This window comes from Pristiophorus japonicus, chromosome 3 (genome assembly GCF_044704955.1).
Source record: "Pristiophorus japonicus isolate sPriJap1 chromosome 3, sPriJap1.hap1, whole genome shotgun sequence".
NCBI lineage: Eukaryota > Metazoa > Chordata > Chondrichthyes > Pristiophoridae > Pristiophorus > Pristiophorus japonicus.
Window position 1 is genome coordinate 137,536,182 of NC_091979.1, and position 19,907 is coordinate 137,556,088.

Here is a 19,907-nt window from a genome sequence, read left to right on the forward strand (position 1 = left end):
AAAGTAAAACATTACATATAATCAGTAAAATATAAAATATAAAATGCAACTTACTCTTGCTGCAGCCACCAAGCTATTTCAGTGTTTTCTGCACTGCTCACCACCCCTCTCGCCTCATGGGATGCAGAAGAAACCACGGCTGCAATCTCCAACCAGATTTTTTGGTAGACACCGGGTGGCGGTTTGCCATGCACACTCATTGTTAATTCGGCCCACCTTGTATTCCCCTCATTGACCAGGGCCTCGTTTACCTCGTCACTAAAGGGTTTGGCCCTTTTCCTCTCCGATTCTGATTCTATACTCATTTCCAAAATGTATATGCTGTTATATACTGTTATGTACTGTTCTCCAATTCTTTAGATACTATTAATTTGATTTAAATTTCTGTTTTCAATAAGAATCGCTGCTAAATATATCCACTCCAACCTTCCTGCTTCTCTCCTCTCTCTCTCTCTCTCGAACCCCTCTCTCTGCCTTCTGCGCATGTCTGGATGACCCCTGACCTCCCAAAACATGGGAAAGCCAGTTGGCCGGGAAAAAAAATCTCACATCTGCGCAGGAGCCCGTTGCTAGGGAAGCTTTTGACTTCCTCTTTCGGTGGGCGAACATGACTTCGCCGAAAAATCAGATTGCCCATTCCATATCGCCGGCCGAAGGCCGAGTGGAAAATCGTTTAAAAAAAATGGGCCTTGTACCAGCGATCAGTAAGGCTGAGATGCCCTATGTTGCTGGAACAAGGCCCATATTTTGGGGCGATGGCCATTTAGTGGAAAGTCTAGGGAACAAATGAGAGAAAAAACATCACATAAGCTATAGTCAGTAATGGGTAGTATATTTTAGCATTCAGTCCCTAATGAGATAGACACTGTTTTGATATAATTAATTGATCTTGTTTGCTCACAGGTAGTTTGCACTGGATCCGCCTGAAATCGGATAAACCAGCGTAAACGATCGAGGAACTTTAAGAGCGAGTTACATCCAGAGTAAATCGAGTTTCCGTGATCTTTTACGCTGGTTTAAAAAAACATTGCGCTGGAATCAGGTCCCGCCCACAAAACTGGCCATGCCTCCAGTTCAAATTAATTACCATGGTGAGGTTCCGCTGAATGCACCCGTTTGCGAGCCTTTGAGGAGGCTCTTAAAATTAAGCTGTTTTTAGGCGCAAAGGCACTTTATAATCTTTAAAATATTAAAAAAATAATAATTTAATAAGAAACTGAATAATATACACCAATGAAGCTAGTAAATGATTCTGTATAGTTTTTTAAAAAGTCATTTTCAATAATTTAAAATTGGGTAACTCACAAGTAGTGGGTTAGACACTCTTATTAAAAATGCTTAGATTTTGTGATAAACCCATTTTCAGCTGTACTAATAAAATTGCACCAGGTTACCACAGTTAACTACATCAAGGAATATTTTTCAATGCAAGGTGAAGAAAATAAACAATTACATTCTTTTATGAGCCCGATTGTGCTAGTTCTTTTACGTTTATCAATATGGAAATGAGTTTGAGCGAAAACTTCACTTTGGAAAACTAGCACAATTTCAAGCACAAATTGCGCCCAAAGCAGCAACTCTACCCTTTGATATTTAACTTTTCTTGATCCTGGAGGATCACTGCTCAGGTAGCTATTATGTGGAAGTGACATAAAAAGGTCCTTGTTGCTTTTTGGAAAGTCTGCAGATTTCCAGGTGCTTATATAATACCAGCTCTAGATGAGTCTTCAACTTCCATTACTGTCAAAAGTTAATCTGCAATCGACTTTGGCATGAAATGACTGCCTTTCTTTTCCTTTAATACTTTTCACACTTTGAAGACCGGAATGATCCCCAAACGTTTATGTAGATGGATATAAGGAGAAGAACTTTGATAAGGAGCTGGGTAGGGGAAATTTATGTAAGAGGATATCTCATCACCTTACGACAAGTACAGTTACCTGACTTTCTTTCCCCGCTCCCTCCCCCACCCCCCGCCCCTCTCCAACCTGCTCAAAAAAAGATTTTATTTATATGGAAATTGTGAAATAAGTGGCTTTTTACTGTCACTTGTTTTTATTTCATTGTGTTTAATTCTATGTAATACTCTGTTCTATTTTCCTTGTTTTCATTTTGCTTCTTGTATCACCCATATTCTTTTCCTTTAAAAAAATTCTTCTGTACTAGATGCGACTCAATGGAGTGCACTAGTACTTTGGAATAACTCATTGCAACATCAGTTGACAGGAAGGAATGCTAGGTGCGAGGTCAGTGTGTCGCTGCAAGAAAACCACATATGTAAAGTATTATATATGTAAACTTGTATTTACTCTGTACAGCCACCAGAGGGCTCATCCATTGGCGTCCCAAGGGGATCCCATAATCCCTTGGGAGCACAAGTATTTAAGGAGGCCTCACAGGGCTGGTCACACATACCTGCAGCTGCACGTCCACAGATGTCTCAGAGTCCACCATCAAGGGTGATGAATGCAAGGCCATTAACACCTTGTTGGCGCTGCGGGGGTGATCATCGTTTCCATTCGTGTCAATTCAAAGGGTTTGTTTGAAAGGGCTGTGGAACAGTGGGACACCTCTAACATATGTGCAGGCAAGCTGCTAATCCTGTTAAACTTGTAAACCACCATGTTGCAGAGGAGGACAGATCCACGAAGGATCACGACGAACCAGAGCCTCAGACCGAGGAGGCAGAGGTACATGGGGTGCACACATTCACTACGAATTGTCCCCCAATAATGCTGAATGTTGAACTAAATGGACTCCCGGTGTACATGGAACTGCACACGGGCGCAAGCCAGTCTATCATGGGCAAAAAGGCTTTGGAAAGATTGTGGTGCAACAAGGCCTCAAGGCCAGTCTTAACTCCAATTCGTACGAAACTAAGAACTTACGCAAAAGAACTGATTCCCGTAATCAACAGTGTTTCCGTAAAGGTCTCCTACGATAGAGCGGTAACAAGCTACAACTCTGGGTTGTACCGGGCGATGGTCCCACGCTGCTCAGCAGGAGCTGGCTGTGAAAGATACGTTGGAATTGGGACGACGTCTGAGCGCTATCGCCCGCTGATGACACTTTGTGTGCCCAGGTCTTAAACAAGTTCCCTTCACTGTTCGAACTAGGCATCGGAAAATTCCAAGGAGCAAAAGTGAAGATCCACCTAATTCCAGGGGCGCAACCCATCCATTACAAGGCGAGAGCAGTACCATACATGATGAGAGAAAGGGTAGAGATCGAGCTAGACCGGCTGCAACAAGAGGGCATCATTTCACCGATCGAGTTCAACGAGTGGGCCAGTCCGATCGTTCCTGTCCTCAAGGGAGGCGGCACCGTCAGAATCTGTGGCGATTCCAAAGTAACTATCAATCGTTTCTCCCTGCAGGACCAATACCCACTACCAAAAGCCGACGACCTCTTTGCAATGCTGGCGGGAGGAAAGATGTTCACGAAGCTGGATCTGACTTCAGCCTACATGACGCAGGAACTGGAGGAATCATTGAAGGGCCTCACCTGCATCAACATGCACAAAGGTCTTTTTATTTATAATAGATGGCTGTTTGGAATCCGACCAATGGCGGCAATATTCCAGAGAAACATGGAAAACTTACTGAAGTTGGTTCCGCACACCGTGGTCTTCCAGGATGACATCTTCGTCACAGGTCGGAACACAGTCGAGCATCTGCAGAACCTGGAGGAGATTCTTATTCGACTCAACCGCGTGAGGCTCAGGTTAAAACGCTCAAAGTGCATTTTCGTAGCGCCTAAAGTGGAATTCTTGGGAAGGAGGATTGCGGCGGACGGCATCAGGCCCACCAACGCGAATACGGAGGCAATCGAGAAAGCACCAAGGCCACAGAACGTGACGGAGCTGCAGTCAATTCTGGAACTCCTGAACTACTTTGGTAACTCCTTACCATGTCTCAGCACACTGTTAGAACCACTGCATGTCTTACTATGAAAAGGGGACGAATGGGTTTGGGGCAAAAGCCAAGAAAATGCTTTTGTAAAAGCGAGAAAATTGTTGTGCCCAAACAAATTGCTTGTGTTGTATGATGCATGTAAGTGTTTGGTATTAGCATGTGATGCTTCGTCATATGGCGTCGGGTGTGTATTGCAACAAGCTAATGATTTGGGGAAACTGCAACCGGTTGCTCATGCATCCAGGAGTCTGTCTAAGGCTGAAAGAGCCTACATCATGATTGAGAAAGAAGCATTAGCGTGTGTCTTTGGGGTAAAGAAAATGCATCAATACCTGTTTGGGCTAAAATTCAAATTGGAAACTGACCATAAGCCAGTCATATCACTGTTTTCCGAGAGTAAAGGGATAAATACCAACCCATCGGCCCACATCCAGAGATGGGCGCTCATGTTGTCCATGTAAAACCACGCCATCCGCCACAGACCAGGCACAGAAAACTGCGCCGATGCTCTCAGTAGGCTGCCATTGCCCACCACGCGGGTGGAAATGGCGCAGTCCGCAGACTTAGCCATGGTCATGGAAGCATCTGAGAGTGAGCAAATCACCCGTCATTGCCCGGCAGAGCAAAACTTGGATGAGCCAGGACCCCTTATTATCTCGAGTCAAAAGCTGTGTGCTTCACGGGAGCTGGTCCAGTGTCCCAGTGGAAATGCAGGAAGAGATAAAGCCGTTCCAGCGGCGCAAAGATGAAATGTCTATACAGGCAGACTGGCTTCTGTGGGGCAATCGTGTGTTTGTTCCCAAAAAGGGCAGAGACACCTTCATCAACGATCTCCACAGTACCCATCCAGGCATCGTAATGATGAAAGCGATAGCCAGATCCCACGTGTGGTGGTCCGGCATCGATGCAGACTTAGAGTCCTGCGTTCACAGATGTAATACATGCTCGCAGTTAAGCAATGTACCCAGGGAGGCGCCGCTAAGTTTATGGTCTTGGCCCTCCAAACCGTGGTCTAGGGTACAGGTCGACTATGCAGGCCTGTTCTTGGGTAAAATGTTCCTTGTGGTTGTAGACGCGTACTCCAAGTGGATTGAATGTGAGATAATGTCGGCTAGCACATCCGCTGCCACTACTGAAAGCGTGTGGGCCATGTTTCCCACACACAGCCTACCCGATGTTCTGGTGAGTGAAAACGGGCCATGTTTTACCAGTGCTGAGTTTAAAGAATTCATGACCCGTAATGTGATCAAACATGTCACATCTGCCCCGTTTAAACCAGCGTCCAATGGTCAGGCAGAGAGAGCAGTGCAAACCATCAAGCAAGGCTTGAAGAGGGTAACTGAAGGCTCACTGCAGACTCGCCTATCCCAAGTCCTGCTTAGCTACTGCACGAGACCCCACTTGCTCACTGGGATCCTACCTACTGAACTGCTCATGAAAAGAGCACTTAAGACAAGGCTCTCGTTAGTTCACCCTGATCTACATGAACAGGTAGAGAGTAGGCAGCTTCAACAAAGTACATATTATGATAGCGCAACTGTGTCACGCGAGATTGAAATCAATGATCCTGTATTTGTATGGAATTTTTGACAAGGTCCCAAATGGGTTCCCAGCACTGTCGTGGCCAAAGAGGGGTGTTTCGGGTCAAACTTTCAAATGGACTCATTCACCGGAAACACTTAGACCAGATCAAACTCAGATTCACAGACTATCCTGAGCAACCCACCTTGGACCCTACCTTTTTTGATCCCCCAACATACACACCAGTGGCAACCGGCCCCACGGTTGACCACGAATCAGAACCCATCATCCACAGCAGCCCAGCAGGACCCAACACACCAGGCAGCCCAGCAAGACCAGCTGCACAGCAGCCCAGCGAGGGCCCAACAAATGATCCATCAATATTAGCTTTCACACCGAGACGATCAACCACAGCAAGAAGGACTCCAGATCGACTCACATTGTAAATAGTTACACTATTGACTTTGGCGGGGGCGCGGGGGGTGGGGGTGGGGAGTGTTGTTATATATGTAAACTTGTATTTACTCTGTACTGCCATCAGAGGGCTCATCCCTTGGAGTCCCACGGGATCCCATAATCGCTTGGGAGCACAGGTATTTAAGGAGGCTTCACAGGTTGGAGAGGCACTCTGGAGACCTGCAATAAAAGACTAAGGTCACACTTTACTTTGAGCTCACAGTGTTCAGACTGACTCTTTCTCCATACATAACATAAAGCACGCATTAAATAAATGCCTCACATCTGTTTCCTAATCACTCTGTGGCCCCAAGTTTCCACATGATTTGCTCCTGATTTTTAGGAGTAACTGGTGTAGAACGGAGTATCTTAGAAATCGGAATTCTCCACATTTAGTTTGCTCCAGTTCTAGTCAGTTAGAACAGTTTCACTTTGGAACAGAATTTTTTTTCAAAAGTGGGCGTGTCCAGCCACTTACGCCTGATTTCAAAGTTTTGTGAGTGAAAATTTACTCCAAACTAACTTAGAATGGAGTAAGTGAAGATTTTTGTATGCTCGAAAAAACCTTGTCTACACTTTAGAAAATCAGGCGTAGGTTACAAATTAGGCGTAGGTAACGAGGTGTGGGGGGAGGGGGGTGAAGGGATGTCATTAAATTCTACAATCAATCCTTAGTTATACTTATACAAATATTATACAAATAAATCCAACCTGAATAAAAATTTATAAGCAAAGAAAAGATTAAATAAACCATGTTCCTACCTGTGTGAAAGTGCTTCAGGCAGGCCTTTCATGTTGGAGACAGGCAGGGGTGTGGCGTCAGTGTCTCGACGGCAGCGGCAGCAAGCTTCGAGCTGAGCTGCAGTGCTTGAGGCAGGCCTTCATTCTCTTCGTGGCTGGCCGCGAAGAAGCAGCACTGGTCGGACCCGAGGCCATTCGGCCATGAGATATCAGCGGCATCAGTGGCTGGCCGGCAGCCGAAGAATCAGCGGACCGATGTGAGGCCATTCGGCCAGGACGTCAGTGGCTGGCCGGCAGCCGAAGAATCAACGCAGGACACACGCAGCTCATTAAGGTTCTTGAGGCCATTCGGCCACGCTTTAGGGGCGGCGTCAGTGGCTGGCCGACAGCCAAAGAATCAGCAGCAGCCTTCGAGCTGTGAGGGGGACTGAGGCTATTTGGACAGGGAGAGGCAGCCACATCGACAGTTTTATATTTTAATTTGCAGAATGGGTGCTGCATTGTCAACACCACGTATTATTGCAAAGTTGAATTGGCACTCTTATTTCTCCAAACACACAGTCCTTAATTTGCATGCACCAATGCAGCACCGGTTCTGCAAGTTTTGCAGTGAAAAGCTGAACTCACTGATTTCAGCAGGTGATTTATTCAGCAGTGCTGCTAAAAGCACTCCCTCACACACAGAAATATCAAAAAAAATTAAATTACAAGCCTTTGCAGAGGTCCAAGAAACAAATCTTCACTTTTTCTGCAGTATTTTTAAAAATGGCCGAGTGCCAATGTTTGTGTGAGACTGCGCATGCGCGAACGCTCCAACGTGCACCACGACGGCTAATTTAAATTGTACCCGCCCCCTGCTACTTAGAAAATCGGCGCGAGTGTTAGGCTCCGCCCCCTGCAGTGAAGAGCAGACATCGAGCTCCAAGGAGCTCGAGAATATCGGACTTTTTTTTAGGCGCAGTTTTCGGCGCGAAAAACAGGCGCCCAGCTCGGAGGTGTGCCGTTTTTGCCGCGGCACGAAACTTGGGGCCTACGTGTTTAGTTAGTCTTTAGAATTGTTTTCTTCACTCACAAGTGCAAATGTTACAAGCCTAGCCACTGTATAATGTAAGCCTTTTAATATATCACCGTCATTAATTATATCATGGTTCACTGTTATGTAGTAGACACAGATGGACAGTGTGCTGGTACTGCTACAATTGCTAAAAAAAAGGAACAAAAAATTTAAAATTAAAATAACCTCCGTGAATTTCACCGTGTATATTAGAAAAATATACCTGAGTACTTTCAAGGTTGTAATCTCACCTTGGTTTTCTGGTGATGAATATAAACCATATGAGACGTTCTTTTGTAACTCTTACTGACATTCGGCGCTTCACTGGATAGCTATCCATTATTACCTTCCAGTGTTTGGAAATTAGGGAGATTAAAATTCAATTAATGGAAAGAATGTGACAAAAATTTCACCTATTTTATTTTGTGGATAAATACCTTCGATGAGCATTTTGGGGTGATAAGTACCAAAACCAGTCAACTACTCCTGAGGATTTTCCAAACCAATTGAAATCTTTCTTTGAACTTCTTCCCACCTCATCTCTAACTGGTTCCCCTGTCTTATGCAGTGAACAGAGTTGTCAGTCATGGGATTTCATAGGTGTGGATGGGAGAGGGCATCTCAAGAGGCCTGGATATGGGATCTTGATGGACAAAGGCCAGGGGGAGAGGGGGGATTTTTCCAAAGAACTTGGAAGAGTAGTCTCAGAAAATTAGAGACTGTGGTTTCTTATAGGAGATCAGAGGAAAGAAAGATCTTGGATATCTGGAACAGGCAGAAGAGGGAGAACATAGCCTGCCTGTTTTTCTGATTCCAGATTATTCTCAAAATTGATGAAAATCTTCCACGAGGTCTTAAAAGCTAAGTAGTTGATGATTGTCCACACCTCCAATAAGTATATCATTGCCCCAGGAAGACTAATATACTACAACAAAAGATGAATTACTATTTGTAATCTTGTGGGTTTCTCCGTGTCACGTTCCTGTACTCTCGATGTGAGAGATGGAGAATCTGTGTGACAGAGATAGGTAGAGAATTATGGAGCAAGATAGTGCAGTCTGGGTTGATCAGGGTTCCTGCAGATCAAAAATGAGGCATGTTAATTGGGACAAATGAGCCTAGTTTTAATTGCTGACTCCAGTTGTGATCTTTAAGGCACAACCAGTTAGTAAATGTTACACTGAATTTATCTTTTGTGGCTGGATTTCTTCTCCATTATTTATAATTCTAAATTATTAAAAGATACAATTTTTGTTTATATTGCAGGAAATTCTGCATAATTGTCAATTACATCGAATATCTTTCTGTGCTGATGACAAAACGGACAAGAAGATATTTACTTTTATTTGCAAGGATGCTGAGTCAAACAAACATATGTGTTATGTGTTTGACAGTGAGAAGTGTGTAAGTTTACAACACATTGAAATGTTATGTGAAAGGCCAAACTGCTGAGAAAGTTGCAGCACTGGAATGTAATGCTCTGCACAAGTAATGCAATTCATAAATGTGATTGATTGATAATTTTTCATATATTTGTATTTTTTTGTAAAATTTATGTGTTAACCCAATGAGATGCGGATGTCAAATGGGCGTCCAAATGCAACTTGCCAGATTCAGGCAAACCTGTTATTTTTAGCTGCAGCTGCACTATTTGACTTCATGAACTGCAGGAGTACCAGAAAAGATGGAACTGTTTCTGGGATTGCCATTGAGGCTGCCAGCAACAGTAAGCACGGCAGCACAGACCTGTGGAAGCTCAAAGAAGACACAAAGATCAAGAAGGCCTTGCAACATGTGGGTTTTCCAAAGCAGGATGTTTTACCTCAACATGACCGAGGAGCAGTTTGTGAGGAGGCTGTGCTTCAGCAGGCAGTCAATCACTGAACTATGTCACCTATTGGTAGCAAGAATTGGAGCCAAACACAAGAGCACACATAGCGTTGCCTGTGGCTGTGAAGGTTATGGTAGTTCTCAACTTCTGTGCTGCAGGCTCATTGCAGGTACAACGAGTAACAGCAGAAAAATCAGTCTGTACAGCTATCAGGCAGGTGACAGATGCCCGCTTTGCAAGGAGACAGCACTATATCACCTTCTCAATGTAGGTTGCTGATCAGGAGGTGAAAGTTCTTGGATTTTCCCAAGTGCAAGGTGTAACTGAGTTCACACGCTTTGCACTGCATTTTCCCTTCAAGGACCAGTCATGTTTTATAACATGAATCCTGTGGCAACAAGAGAAGGTGGGTAATCTGTGGCAAATGTCTCACCTCCTGATTTCCCAAAGCTTTTCCATCCATCTAAAAGCATAAGTCATGAGTGTGATGGAATACTCTCCACTTGCCTAGATGAATGCAGCTCCAACAAAACTCAACAAGCTCGAAACTTTCCAGGACAAAGGAGCCAGCTTGATTGGCGCCCCCATCCACCACCTTAAACATTCCCTCCCTCCACCACTGGCACACTGTGGCTGCAGTGTGTACCATCTACAAGATGCACTGCAGCAACTTGCCAAGGCATCTTCGGCAGCACCTCCCAAACCCATGAGCTCAACTACCTAGAAGGACAAGGGCAGCAGGCGCATGGGAACACCATCACCTGCAAGTTCCCCTGCAAGTTATACACCATCCTGACTTGGAAATATATCACCGTTACTCAATCAAAATCCTGGAACTCCTGCCCTAACAGCACTGTGGGAGTGCCTTCTCCACATGGACTGCAGCGGTTCAAGAAGGGATGGGCAATAAATGCTGGCCTCGCCAATGACACCCACATCCTGTGAACAAATAAAAAAAATTCCATTCCCTGAATGTTCAGCTGAGAACCTTTGATTTGAGGCTGAGGCATTTTTTATACTGCAGCTTCCTTTGAAAGCCTTGGGGCCGAAATTACCCACCGCCTGAAATCAGTCACACCGACCGTTTCCGATGCGTTGCGTCCACCCCAACGAATTGGCGGTCAATCGGGAGAAATTCAGCACTTCGTGATTTGTTTTTGAAGCGGGGCTGGAAGTGGACTCATCATCGGGGTGGAAGTGGGGGCTGGTGGGAATAGCCATCACTAGCGGGGCTGAAGTGGGGCCGGGGCGGAGCGGCCGACGCTGCAGGTCATCAGCGCCACACTGATTACATCATCACGCTACAGCGTCCCCATCAGTTAAAGGGGAGGGCTGCTGTGACTCTGCGGCCACTTTAGTGGCAAACACTGGGCCACCAGGGAGGGTTTCGGACGGGCTAGCGGCCAAAATTTTCGGCCCGACATGGCAATCGGCCGACAAAAAAAAAATAACATGGCGCGCCGGCAGCGCCATTTCCACTTTACGGGCGGCCGCACCATCAAGCTGCAGAAAGGATACCGACAGCAAAAGCTATCAGTGGCACCGACCGGCGGCAGCGCCACTCCTGCAGGGCAATTTCGGGAAGGGGTCGCCGCCGGTCGGTAAGGAGTCGGCGCATGCACCCTGCGGGAGGAAAGCGGGCGGAGCAGTCCCCTACACCGCTCCAAACCTGAGGAAGGGCAATTTTTAAAATGGCAGCCCATCCACGCAGACTCGGTTGGCACAGTAAATGCTGTGACAGGAAACTAATACTTTGGCAAATTGATAGAGCAGCATTACACTCAAATCAGCAGTTTGATGGCTGTGACGCTGAGGTGGTGTTGCAGGAGATGACAGCCACAGGGGCTGGTGGGGGCCTGTTTACCTTTCCAAGGTAACCTTCATGTAGTGCAGTATTGCAGATGCCCGGAAGGAGGTGGTGACAGTGAACCTAATAATAAGGCTGTGGTTACTCTCACTGCCAGAGCTAACCCCTCATTGCCCATTTGCTACAGGTGTCCTTGTAGCAGGTGACACAGTTATGTCACAGTAGGTGTGCCTTTGCCTGTAAATGTGAGGTGTGAGTGCAGTCCAAGGTAGACATGAGCATCTTATGGCCTAGCTGGTATCCCATTGATGCTTTGCTTCAGTCAAAAATCTAAGTAAGGGGATTCCCATAGGGCAACCCATTATTCCAATATTGTCAATGTTCCATTGGCACAATGCCTTCTGAATAAATTGGTATTAACCAGAGGAAAAAGAAGCAAAAACTCAATCACAATCTGTTAAACACAGAATTGTAATCAAGGTGTGCTTGCAGTTATGTCCAGAATATTGCTTTCTATTGTTATTATTTTTTAGCTTTAACTGTCCCAGGAAATATTGCACAATGCTTTTTAAAGGCCGATGTTTTTGAATCAGTAATGTTTTCTGGAAATTTACGGACGTGATCAGAAAAACAAAATTTCATTTAGACCAGACCAAATGGTTACCTTAAAAGGAAAACAAATCAATTTAAGCCAAATATCCTGAGTTACAGTACCATTATATTCCCAATCATGTGGGTAGAGATGGTATCAGAGTTACACTATTTACACTTGTACAAGTTGGATCTCCAAGCTGCAAGCTCCAAATCAAAAAGAAGAACTTGCATTTATATAACACCTTCATGACCTCAGAACATCCCAAACCACATTACAGTCAATTAAGTACTTTTGAAGTTTAGTCACTGTTGCAATGCCAACATTTTAGACACTGGTTGAGAATTGTTTTAATCTGTTTTAGGCTGAAGAAATAACATTAACTATTGGCCAAGCATTTGACTTGGCTTACAAGAAGTTTCTGGAAACAGGAGGAAAAGACGTTGAGACAAGAAAACAGATTGCCAGTTTACAGAAACGAGTGAGTTTGAAATAGTTATGTTAGCAAATTTAATGCACTGAAAAAATACCACTTTGAATTGATAGATCCAAATAAATATTCATTGTTCACCGTGGACAGCTTCCAATAGTATTTTTCTCAAATCTTTTGAACATAGATACAAATTAATTTACTACAAAATTACAATGCTGTTTATGTCTATATAATATGTAAGGAATATTATGGTGCTATCTAACCAATCTTGTACACTAACATAAATCAATTATTTGAAAAAAGATATTGTGTTTTACCAAGCTTCAGAAGTAGTTGTCTGTGAAACTGCTTCTGTGACTGATGTAGAAAATCAGGCAGGCTACTCTTTATTAATACATTTGCGATTTGTCTACAAGTGATAATTGTGGGCACCTGTGCTTTGCATCCATTTCATGAATTGCTATCCATAATTCAAGTTTAAAAGTCAAGGGTTATGATTATATTTTGCATTCCTTCAGATGCTGTCCTGAGAGGGACCAGCTGCAGGTTGTATTTCCAAATCTGGTCCTGCTGCTGCAAATCAGTATCACAATCATTCATGGACCTGACAAGTTGTCTCACTGGAACTGGATTACTGGTTCATCATGTGAAGCCCTGCCTACCAAATCACCATGGTTCAGTGGATTCTCATTTGGGCTTCTGATCAGTTGATGATAGTCTGAATCGATTGTATCAGAGCTGCAAATACCCTATCTACTCCAGTCTGAATGCCTGCACCCAAGGCATCCATGGCAGAATTTTGAGCTTTCTTTTGGGCCTAAAGGATCTGGAATGCTAATTTTAAATATTCTGGGATTTTTGTAATTTTCGACAACAAAATTACCATGCCTACACAGTGCACTGCTGCTTGTGGCCCCGATTACCCCGTATTTTAAAATTGTCTCTTTTTTAATGATTGATTTGTGGATGTATTATTAGTCTGGTCCTTTTTGTTGGAATGCAGGATTCCAAATAAGGTTCAGAGGCTAAAGTGAGTTTCTACAACATTTTGGTAAATAATGCAGTAGAAGTTTATAAATACACAAGCACTACATCGAGTTATGTATAAATGGAATACCCATCGGGAATATCCAAAAACTAAGGATTGCCTTCTTCTGAACTCTTCACCGAGCTGCTGTATCTTACATGCTTCACGTACTTATAATGGGCCTGACATTCCAGCTTCACCAGGTCCATACGGAGTGGGTACAGACACGGAGAGGCAGCGCAAAAACCGGTTTGCGGCTGGCAATGCGTATGCGCTGAAAACCAGCTTTTCCAATCTATCAGGTTCTGACCTGACAGATCCAACGCATCCCCGCAGCCAGGACATTCGCATGGGCAAGATTGCGATATTTTCCCATCTCTTGCCCAGTGAATGTCCATGAAACTCTTGCACCTGGTAAAAGCCGGTGCATAGCCTACTTTTACCAGCGTAAGAGTTTTAAAACATATAAAAAACATATAAAAATAAAATTTAAAAACACATTTTTATGTTAAAAACCCTGCCCACTAAGGTAAGTGTATTTTAAACCCTAATTACAAAACTTAAAAAAAATATATTTTTTTTCTAACACATTTATTAACTTTCATTTAAATATGTGGGGTGTTTTTTTAAATTTGTGTTTAGTGTTTGGGATGGGGAGGGTTCTCATTCATAATAATGAGAACTCCTACTTACGGAGTTCCCATTGTTATGAATGAGAAAATACTTTACCCTTGATTGGGTGTCCAGGCCCACGTGACTCCAACTCCAGCTCGACGTCCATTCAGACATGCATGCACTCTGATGCACATGCAGAAGAGGCCTAAAACCTCACTCGCTGGTTGGCGCCCGAGCGAAAGGTAAGTGCGCATCTTTTCTCTTCTTTTCAGGCGACTGCCCACGGGAAGCCCAGAACCGGGATTTCAGAGCCAATAAAACACTAGCCTTTTCATTAACATTGATTATCACGACCCAGCTTACTCTCTTATGCATGTTTGGTCTCCTCCTTTCCAAAACCAGACAATTCTAGTTCTAAAATCTGTTTTGTGCACGTGAAAATGGTTTAAATTGTAAAACTTTTAAGACCGTAGTCATGCAGTTTCAAAAATAAAGTTGTTTTACAGATTCAAGAGTTGGAAACTGAGAATATCGAATTGAAAAGGAAAGTTCAGGAGATGGAAATTAATCTCCAGGTCACTCACGGTCCATCATCACCAGTAAGTACACAAAATATGGTTGCTTCACCATTTTCCTTTTAATTTGAAATTAAGGAATATTTGGTGTAGAAATTGTATTACAGAATAAAGGCGTTCATTCTAATAGAAAAAGCTTCCTTCCAGTGGATTTACACATCACAAATGTTTTCCAAAACCCGCAATCAAAACATAAGTATTTTTATGATGCAACCATTTTTTCTTAAGGTTATTGTTGAAATGTAAGTTATTAAAATAATGAAAGGGTTGATATTCATGCTGTGGAGCAGTTTTGATGCAGTTTATTAAGGAAAAAGGTTACATTTTGAATTGTATTAATGAATTAATTGTTTATGTTTTAGTCTTATGCTAGGGGCTTAATGTTTGTAAGTCCATTGTAAAACATTTGACCTGATCTGACAGAGTTAATTTGGATGGCTCTGCACCATCTTACTAAATAGTGCAAAACTTTTTTTTGGAGATGAATCAATTTCATATGCATTTAAGAGTATCAACTTCAAAGGAATGATTCAATAAACCTGGCACTTTATATGATGCAAAGATATTTCATTAAAAAGCTTTCAAATGCGAATTCTGCTTTTGATGATGTTTTGTCATAAAAGCAAAAATGTTTGCTATGGTATGATTTACAATCTCTACACAGACAATATTGCCATGTTCTGAAAAGTAGTTTGATTTCAATGGAGCAGATAGTTATTGCACTTGACTTTTTTTATGCTTTCACTCCGCTGGCATAACATTGAGTGCTATGGCAACATTATCTTGAAACTAGCCTTAGATGCTTGGAGCTGTCCATTCTGATCGTTATGATAATTAAGATGTTAAATGAATATTTTCGAGCAATGCAGCAAGGTCCCAATGGTTCTTATTTGCGATTATCTACAAATTGGATCAGCATGAGCCAGGATTTTGAATTGAATTATGTATTTCAATTAGTGAAGGAATCTCGGCACACTGAGCTTCTGCAGGATTGGGATTAAGTAAGCAATAGTACTTATTATGCAACCAAGGATCCTTTTTTTACAGCTTTATCAACTTATTCTCCTACTTTTAAAGCTTTGTGTGTCCGAATCCCAAAGTGTGTTTGCCATCCACTTCTGGGTCTGGGACTACAGTGCTAGGGCCTCACTATTTACAATCTATATTAATGACTTGCATGAAGGGACCGAGTGTAATGCAGCCAAATTTGCTGATGATACAAAGATAGGTGGGAAAGCAAGTTGTGATGAGGACGCAAAGAATCTGCAAAGGGATATAGACAGGCTAAGTGAGTGGACAAAAATTTTTGGCAGATGGAGTATAATGTGGGAAAATCTGAGGTTATCCACTTTGATAGGAAAAATAAAAAAGCAAATTATTATTTAAATGGAGAGAGATTACAAAATGCTGCGGTACAGAGGGACCTGGGGGTCCTTGTACATGAAACACAAAAAGTTAGCATGCAGGTACAGCAAGTAATTAGGAAGGCAAATAGAATGTTGGCCTTTATTGCAAGGGGGATGGAGTGTAAAGGTAGGGAAGTCCTGCTACAAATGTACAGGGCATTGGTGAAACCACATCTGGAGGACTGTCTACAGTTTTGGTCTCCTTATTTAAGGAGGGATATACATCATTGGAGGCAGTTCAGATAAGATTCACTGCTTGATTCCTGAGATGAAGGGGTTGTCTTATGAAGAAAGATTGAGTAGGTTGGGCCTATATTTATTGGAGTTTAGAAGAATGAGAGGTGATCATATTGAGACATATAAGATTAGGAGGGGCTTGACAGGGTAGATGCAAAGAGGATGTTTCCCCTTGTGCGGGAATCTAGAACTAGGGGGCATAGTTTCAGAATAAGGGGTTGCCCATTTCAAATGAGATGAGGAGGAATTTCTTCACTCAGAGGGTCGTGAATCTATGGAATTCTGTACCCCAGCGAGCTGTAGAGGCTGCGCCATTGAATATATTTAAGGTGGAGATAGTCAGATTTTTGAACACTAAGGGAGTGAAGGGTTATGGGGAGCAGGCAGGGAAGTGAAGTTGAGGCCAAGATCAGATCAGCCATGATCTTATTGAATGGCGGAGCAGGCTCGAGGGCCAAAGGGCCTACTCCTGCTCCTATTTCTTATGTTCTTATGTTATGTTCTCTTGAAGTTTTACCATTTCATCTCGTGTGTATTTCCTCTCACTATTTCTCCTAAAATATATCTACTCACATCTTTCTGACTTCAGTTTTTTTTCCGAATAGTTATTTGCTCAATTTATTACCTTTCTGTTCTTCTGAAGTTGTTTACAATCCTCTTAACAGATAAGCATGGTCACTATTTTGTACCATTTGATATTGTGCCCTGAGTACTTGAGTCCAGGTCATTTATTTACACACACTTAGAGCCACATACACACACTTTTATCACCAGATATATATTTCCTGTCAACTTTATCGATTATAAATTCTTGTTTCCATAATTATAATGGTACTACAATGCCACCAGTTGCTGGAGGATTTAATACCGCGTGACAAGTTCACATTGGAACTTTCTATTTTAAATGTGAACACAGGAATTTATAATACAAAAGCAAAATACTGTGGATCATGGAAATCTGAAATAAAAACAGAAAATGCTGGAAATACTCAGCAGGTCAGGCAGCATCTGTGAAGAGTGAAGCAAAGTTAATGTTTCAGGTCGATGACCTTTCAGCAGAACTAGAAAAGTTAGAGATGAAACAGGTTTTAACCAAGTACAGAGGCAGGGAAAGATCATCGTCCAGAAATTTTAATTTTGTTTCTCTCTCCACAGATGCTGCCTGATCTGCTGAGTATTTCCAGCATTTTCTGTTCTTCTCACAGGAATTTATAATGCCAATATAAAAATATGTATGATTTTTAAATGGAGACTGAATTATATCTGTGCATCTAGTCCAATTGTCTTCCGCTTCACCTGAGGATTACACACTTCTTAGTCTTGATGCCCTTGTGTACATGTGCATATATATCTCTAGTGGCAGTTCGCATGTCTATGTTTTGCAATATAGCATGCAATATATCACCAGGACCTATGATTTATGGTGATTGAATAATTGAAAGAGCTTTTATAATCACAATAAATTATGGGAGTATTTATTGTACAGTCCCACCACTTCAAATGTCCATATTTAAAATGGGCAGTCGCTTATATCAGGCAAAAAGCAATAACCATTATCCATTTGCATTAACGTCACTTTCAAAGTTGCCGAGTATGCGTCTTAAGTGTTCTGTTTATTTCGGGCAGAAGCAGCTGTGCTTACTCACTAGTTTGCACCTTGTAATGGTCCACTGAATGCAAGAACAAACCTAACTAGTAACACCTCATTAGGGTGCACTGAACATAATAAAAGAGTCTTACAGAGACAGACCAAATTTTAATTGTTTATATTTTCGGTGGGAATCCTTCACCCAAACCTGCATGACTGTGCAGGAAATTTCCCCAATTAAGCACTGACCAAAGCAAAGAGAGAAATATTTTACTTTTCCAATGAATGTGTGTCTGCTGTCCCTGCGCTGCAATAAATGGCCTAGATTTGAAAGCCATCCGATAAATATAGACCCCTGGTAATACCAGGCTCTTTTCTTTGTTACGTTTCAGTTACAACTGCATGAAAGCACTTAAATACCTTAAATTAAACAAGTAAGCAATCTGTCAAGAAATGTGTGTCAGCATTTAGTATCACATTGTTACGTGGTGTGGGAGTAGGGGTTCCCTGGGAGAATTGTGGGTGGGTTTTTAATTCTAATTGAAATTAGAATATGAACTGTTTCATTCTGTCAGGGCAATCTTCAATTTGCCATATTCAGTGAACACTGCAAAATTCTGGACACTATTTGGGCTGGATTTTCTACTTTTTTGCGATTTCGCCCGTTTTCAGACGCAAATCGCGGCGAAATCAACATTTTAGTGCCGGCTTAGCGTTAGCACCATAGCGCACAACTTTCATCAAATGACAGTACACGACTAGCGTTAGCAGTAACTCCGGCATTGCACCACAGAATTTGTTCCCCAGAGCCGAGCGGTCCAGCCCTAAAAAAATTGGCCTTTCTGCACATTAACGATTTAGATGAAGGAATTGAGTATAATATCTCCAAGTTTGCGGATGACACTAAACTGGGTGGCGGCGTGAGCTGTGAGGAGGATGCTAAGAGGCTGCAGGGTGACTTGGACAGGTTAGGTGAGTGGGAAAATGCATGGCAGATGCAGTATAATGTGGATAAATGTGAGGTTATCCATTTTGGGGGCAAAAACACGAAGGCAGAATATTATCTGGATGGCGGCAGATTACGAAAAGGGGAGGTGCAACAAGACCTGAGTGTCATGGTTCATCAGTCACTGAAAGTGGGCATGCAGGTACAGCAGGCGGTGAAGGCGGCAAATGGTATGTTAGCCTTCATAGTTAGGGGATTTGAGTATAGGAACAGGGAGGTCTTACTGCAGTTGTACAGGGCCTTGGTGAGGCCTCACCTGGAATATTCAGTTTTGGTCTCCTAATCTGAGGAAGGACGTTCTTGCTATTGAGGGACTGCAGCGAAGGTTCATCAGATTGATTCCAGGGATGGCTGGACTGTCATATGAGGAGAGACTGGATCAACTGGGCCTTTATTCACTGGAGTTTAGAAGGATGAGAGGGGATCTCATAGAAACGTATAAGATTCTGACAGAACTGGACAGATTAGATGCGGGAAGAATGTTCCCGATGTTGGGGAAGTCCAGAACCAGGGGAAATAGTCTTAGGATAAGTGGTAGGCCATTTAGGACTTAGATGAGGAGAAACTTCTTCACTCAGAGAGTTGTTAACCTATGCAATTCCCTGCCGCAGAGAGTTGTTAACGCCAATTCATTGGATATATTCAAGAGGGAGTTAGATATGGCCCTTACGGCTAAGGGGATCAAGGGGTATGGAGAGAAAGCAGGAAAGGGGTACTGAGGGAATGATCAGCCATGATCTATTTAATGGTGGTGCAGGCTCAAAGGGCCGAATGGCCTACTCCTGCACCTATTTTCTATGTTTCTAAACCCTTTGTCTTCCTCTGCTGAATTCTAAATTTCTCCCAATCCTCAGGTTTGCTGTTTTTTAGGCTAATTTATATTCCTCTTACTTGGATTTAACACTATCCTTAATTTCCCTTATTAGCCATGGTTGAGCCACCTTCCCCATTTTATTTTTGCTCCAGACAGGGATGTATAATTGTTGAAGTTCATCCATGTGATCTTTAAATATTTGCCATTGCCTATCCACCGTCAACCCTTTAAGTATCATTTGCGAGCCTATTCTATCCAATTCATGCCTCATACCATCGAAGTTACCTTTC

At 42.8% G+C, this 19,907-nt stretch overlaps 1 protein-coding gene across 3 annotated transcripts in view; it reads left to right on the forward strand.

The window, feature by feature from the left end:
- The window catches only part of LOC139259903 (PTB domain-containing engulfment adapter protein 1-like), a 797,963-nt gene that overhangs the window by 658,951 nt on the left and 119,105 nt on the right, over positions 1-19,907 (forward strand). For all 3 annotated transcript variants that reach the window (XM_070875832.1, XM_070875834.1, XM_070875833.1), the window contains 3 exons: positions 8,953-9,090; positions 12,281-12,397; positions 14,498-14,590. In XM_070875832.1, the coding sequence (XP_070731933.1) occupies positions 8,953-9,090; positions 12,281-12,397; positions 14,498-14,590 (348 nt within the window). The remainder of the gene's footprint in view (positions 1-8,952; positions 9,091-12,280; positions 12,398-14,497; positions 14,591-19,907) is intronic.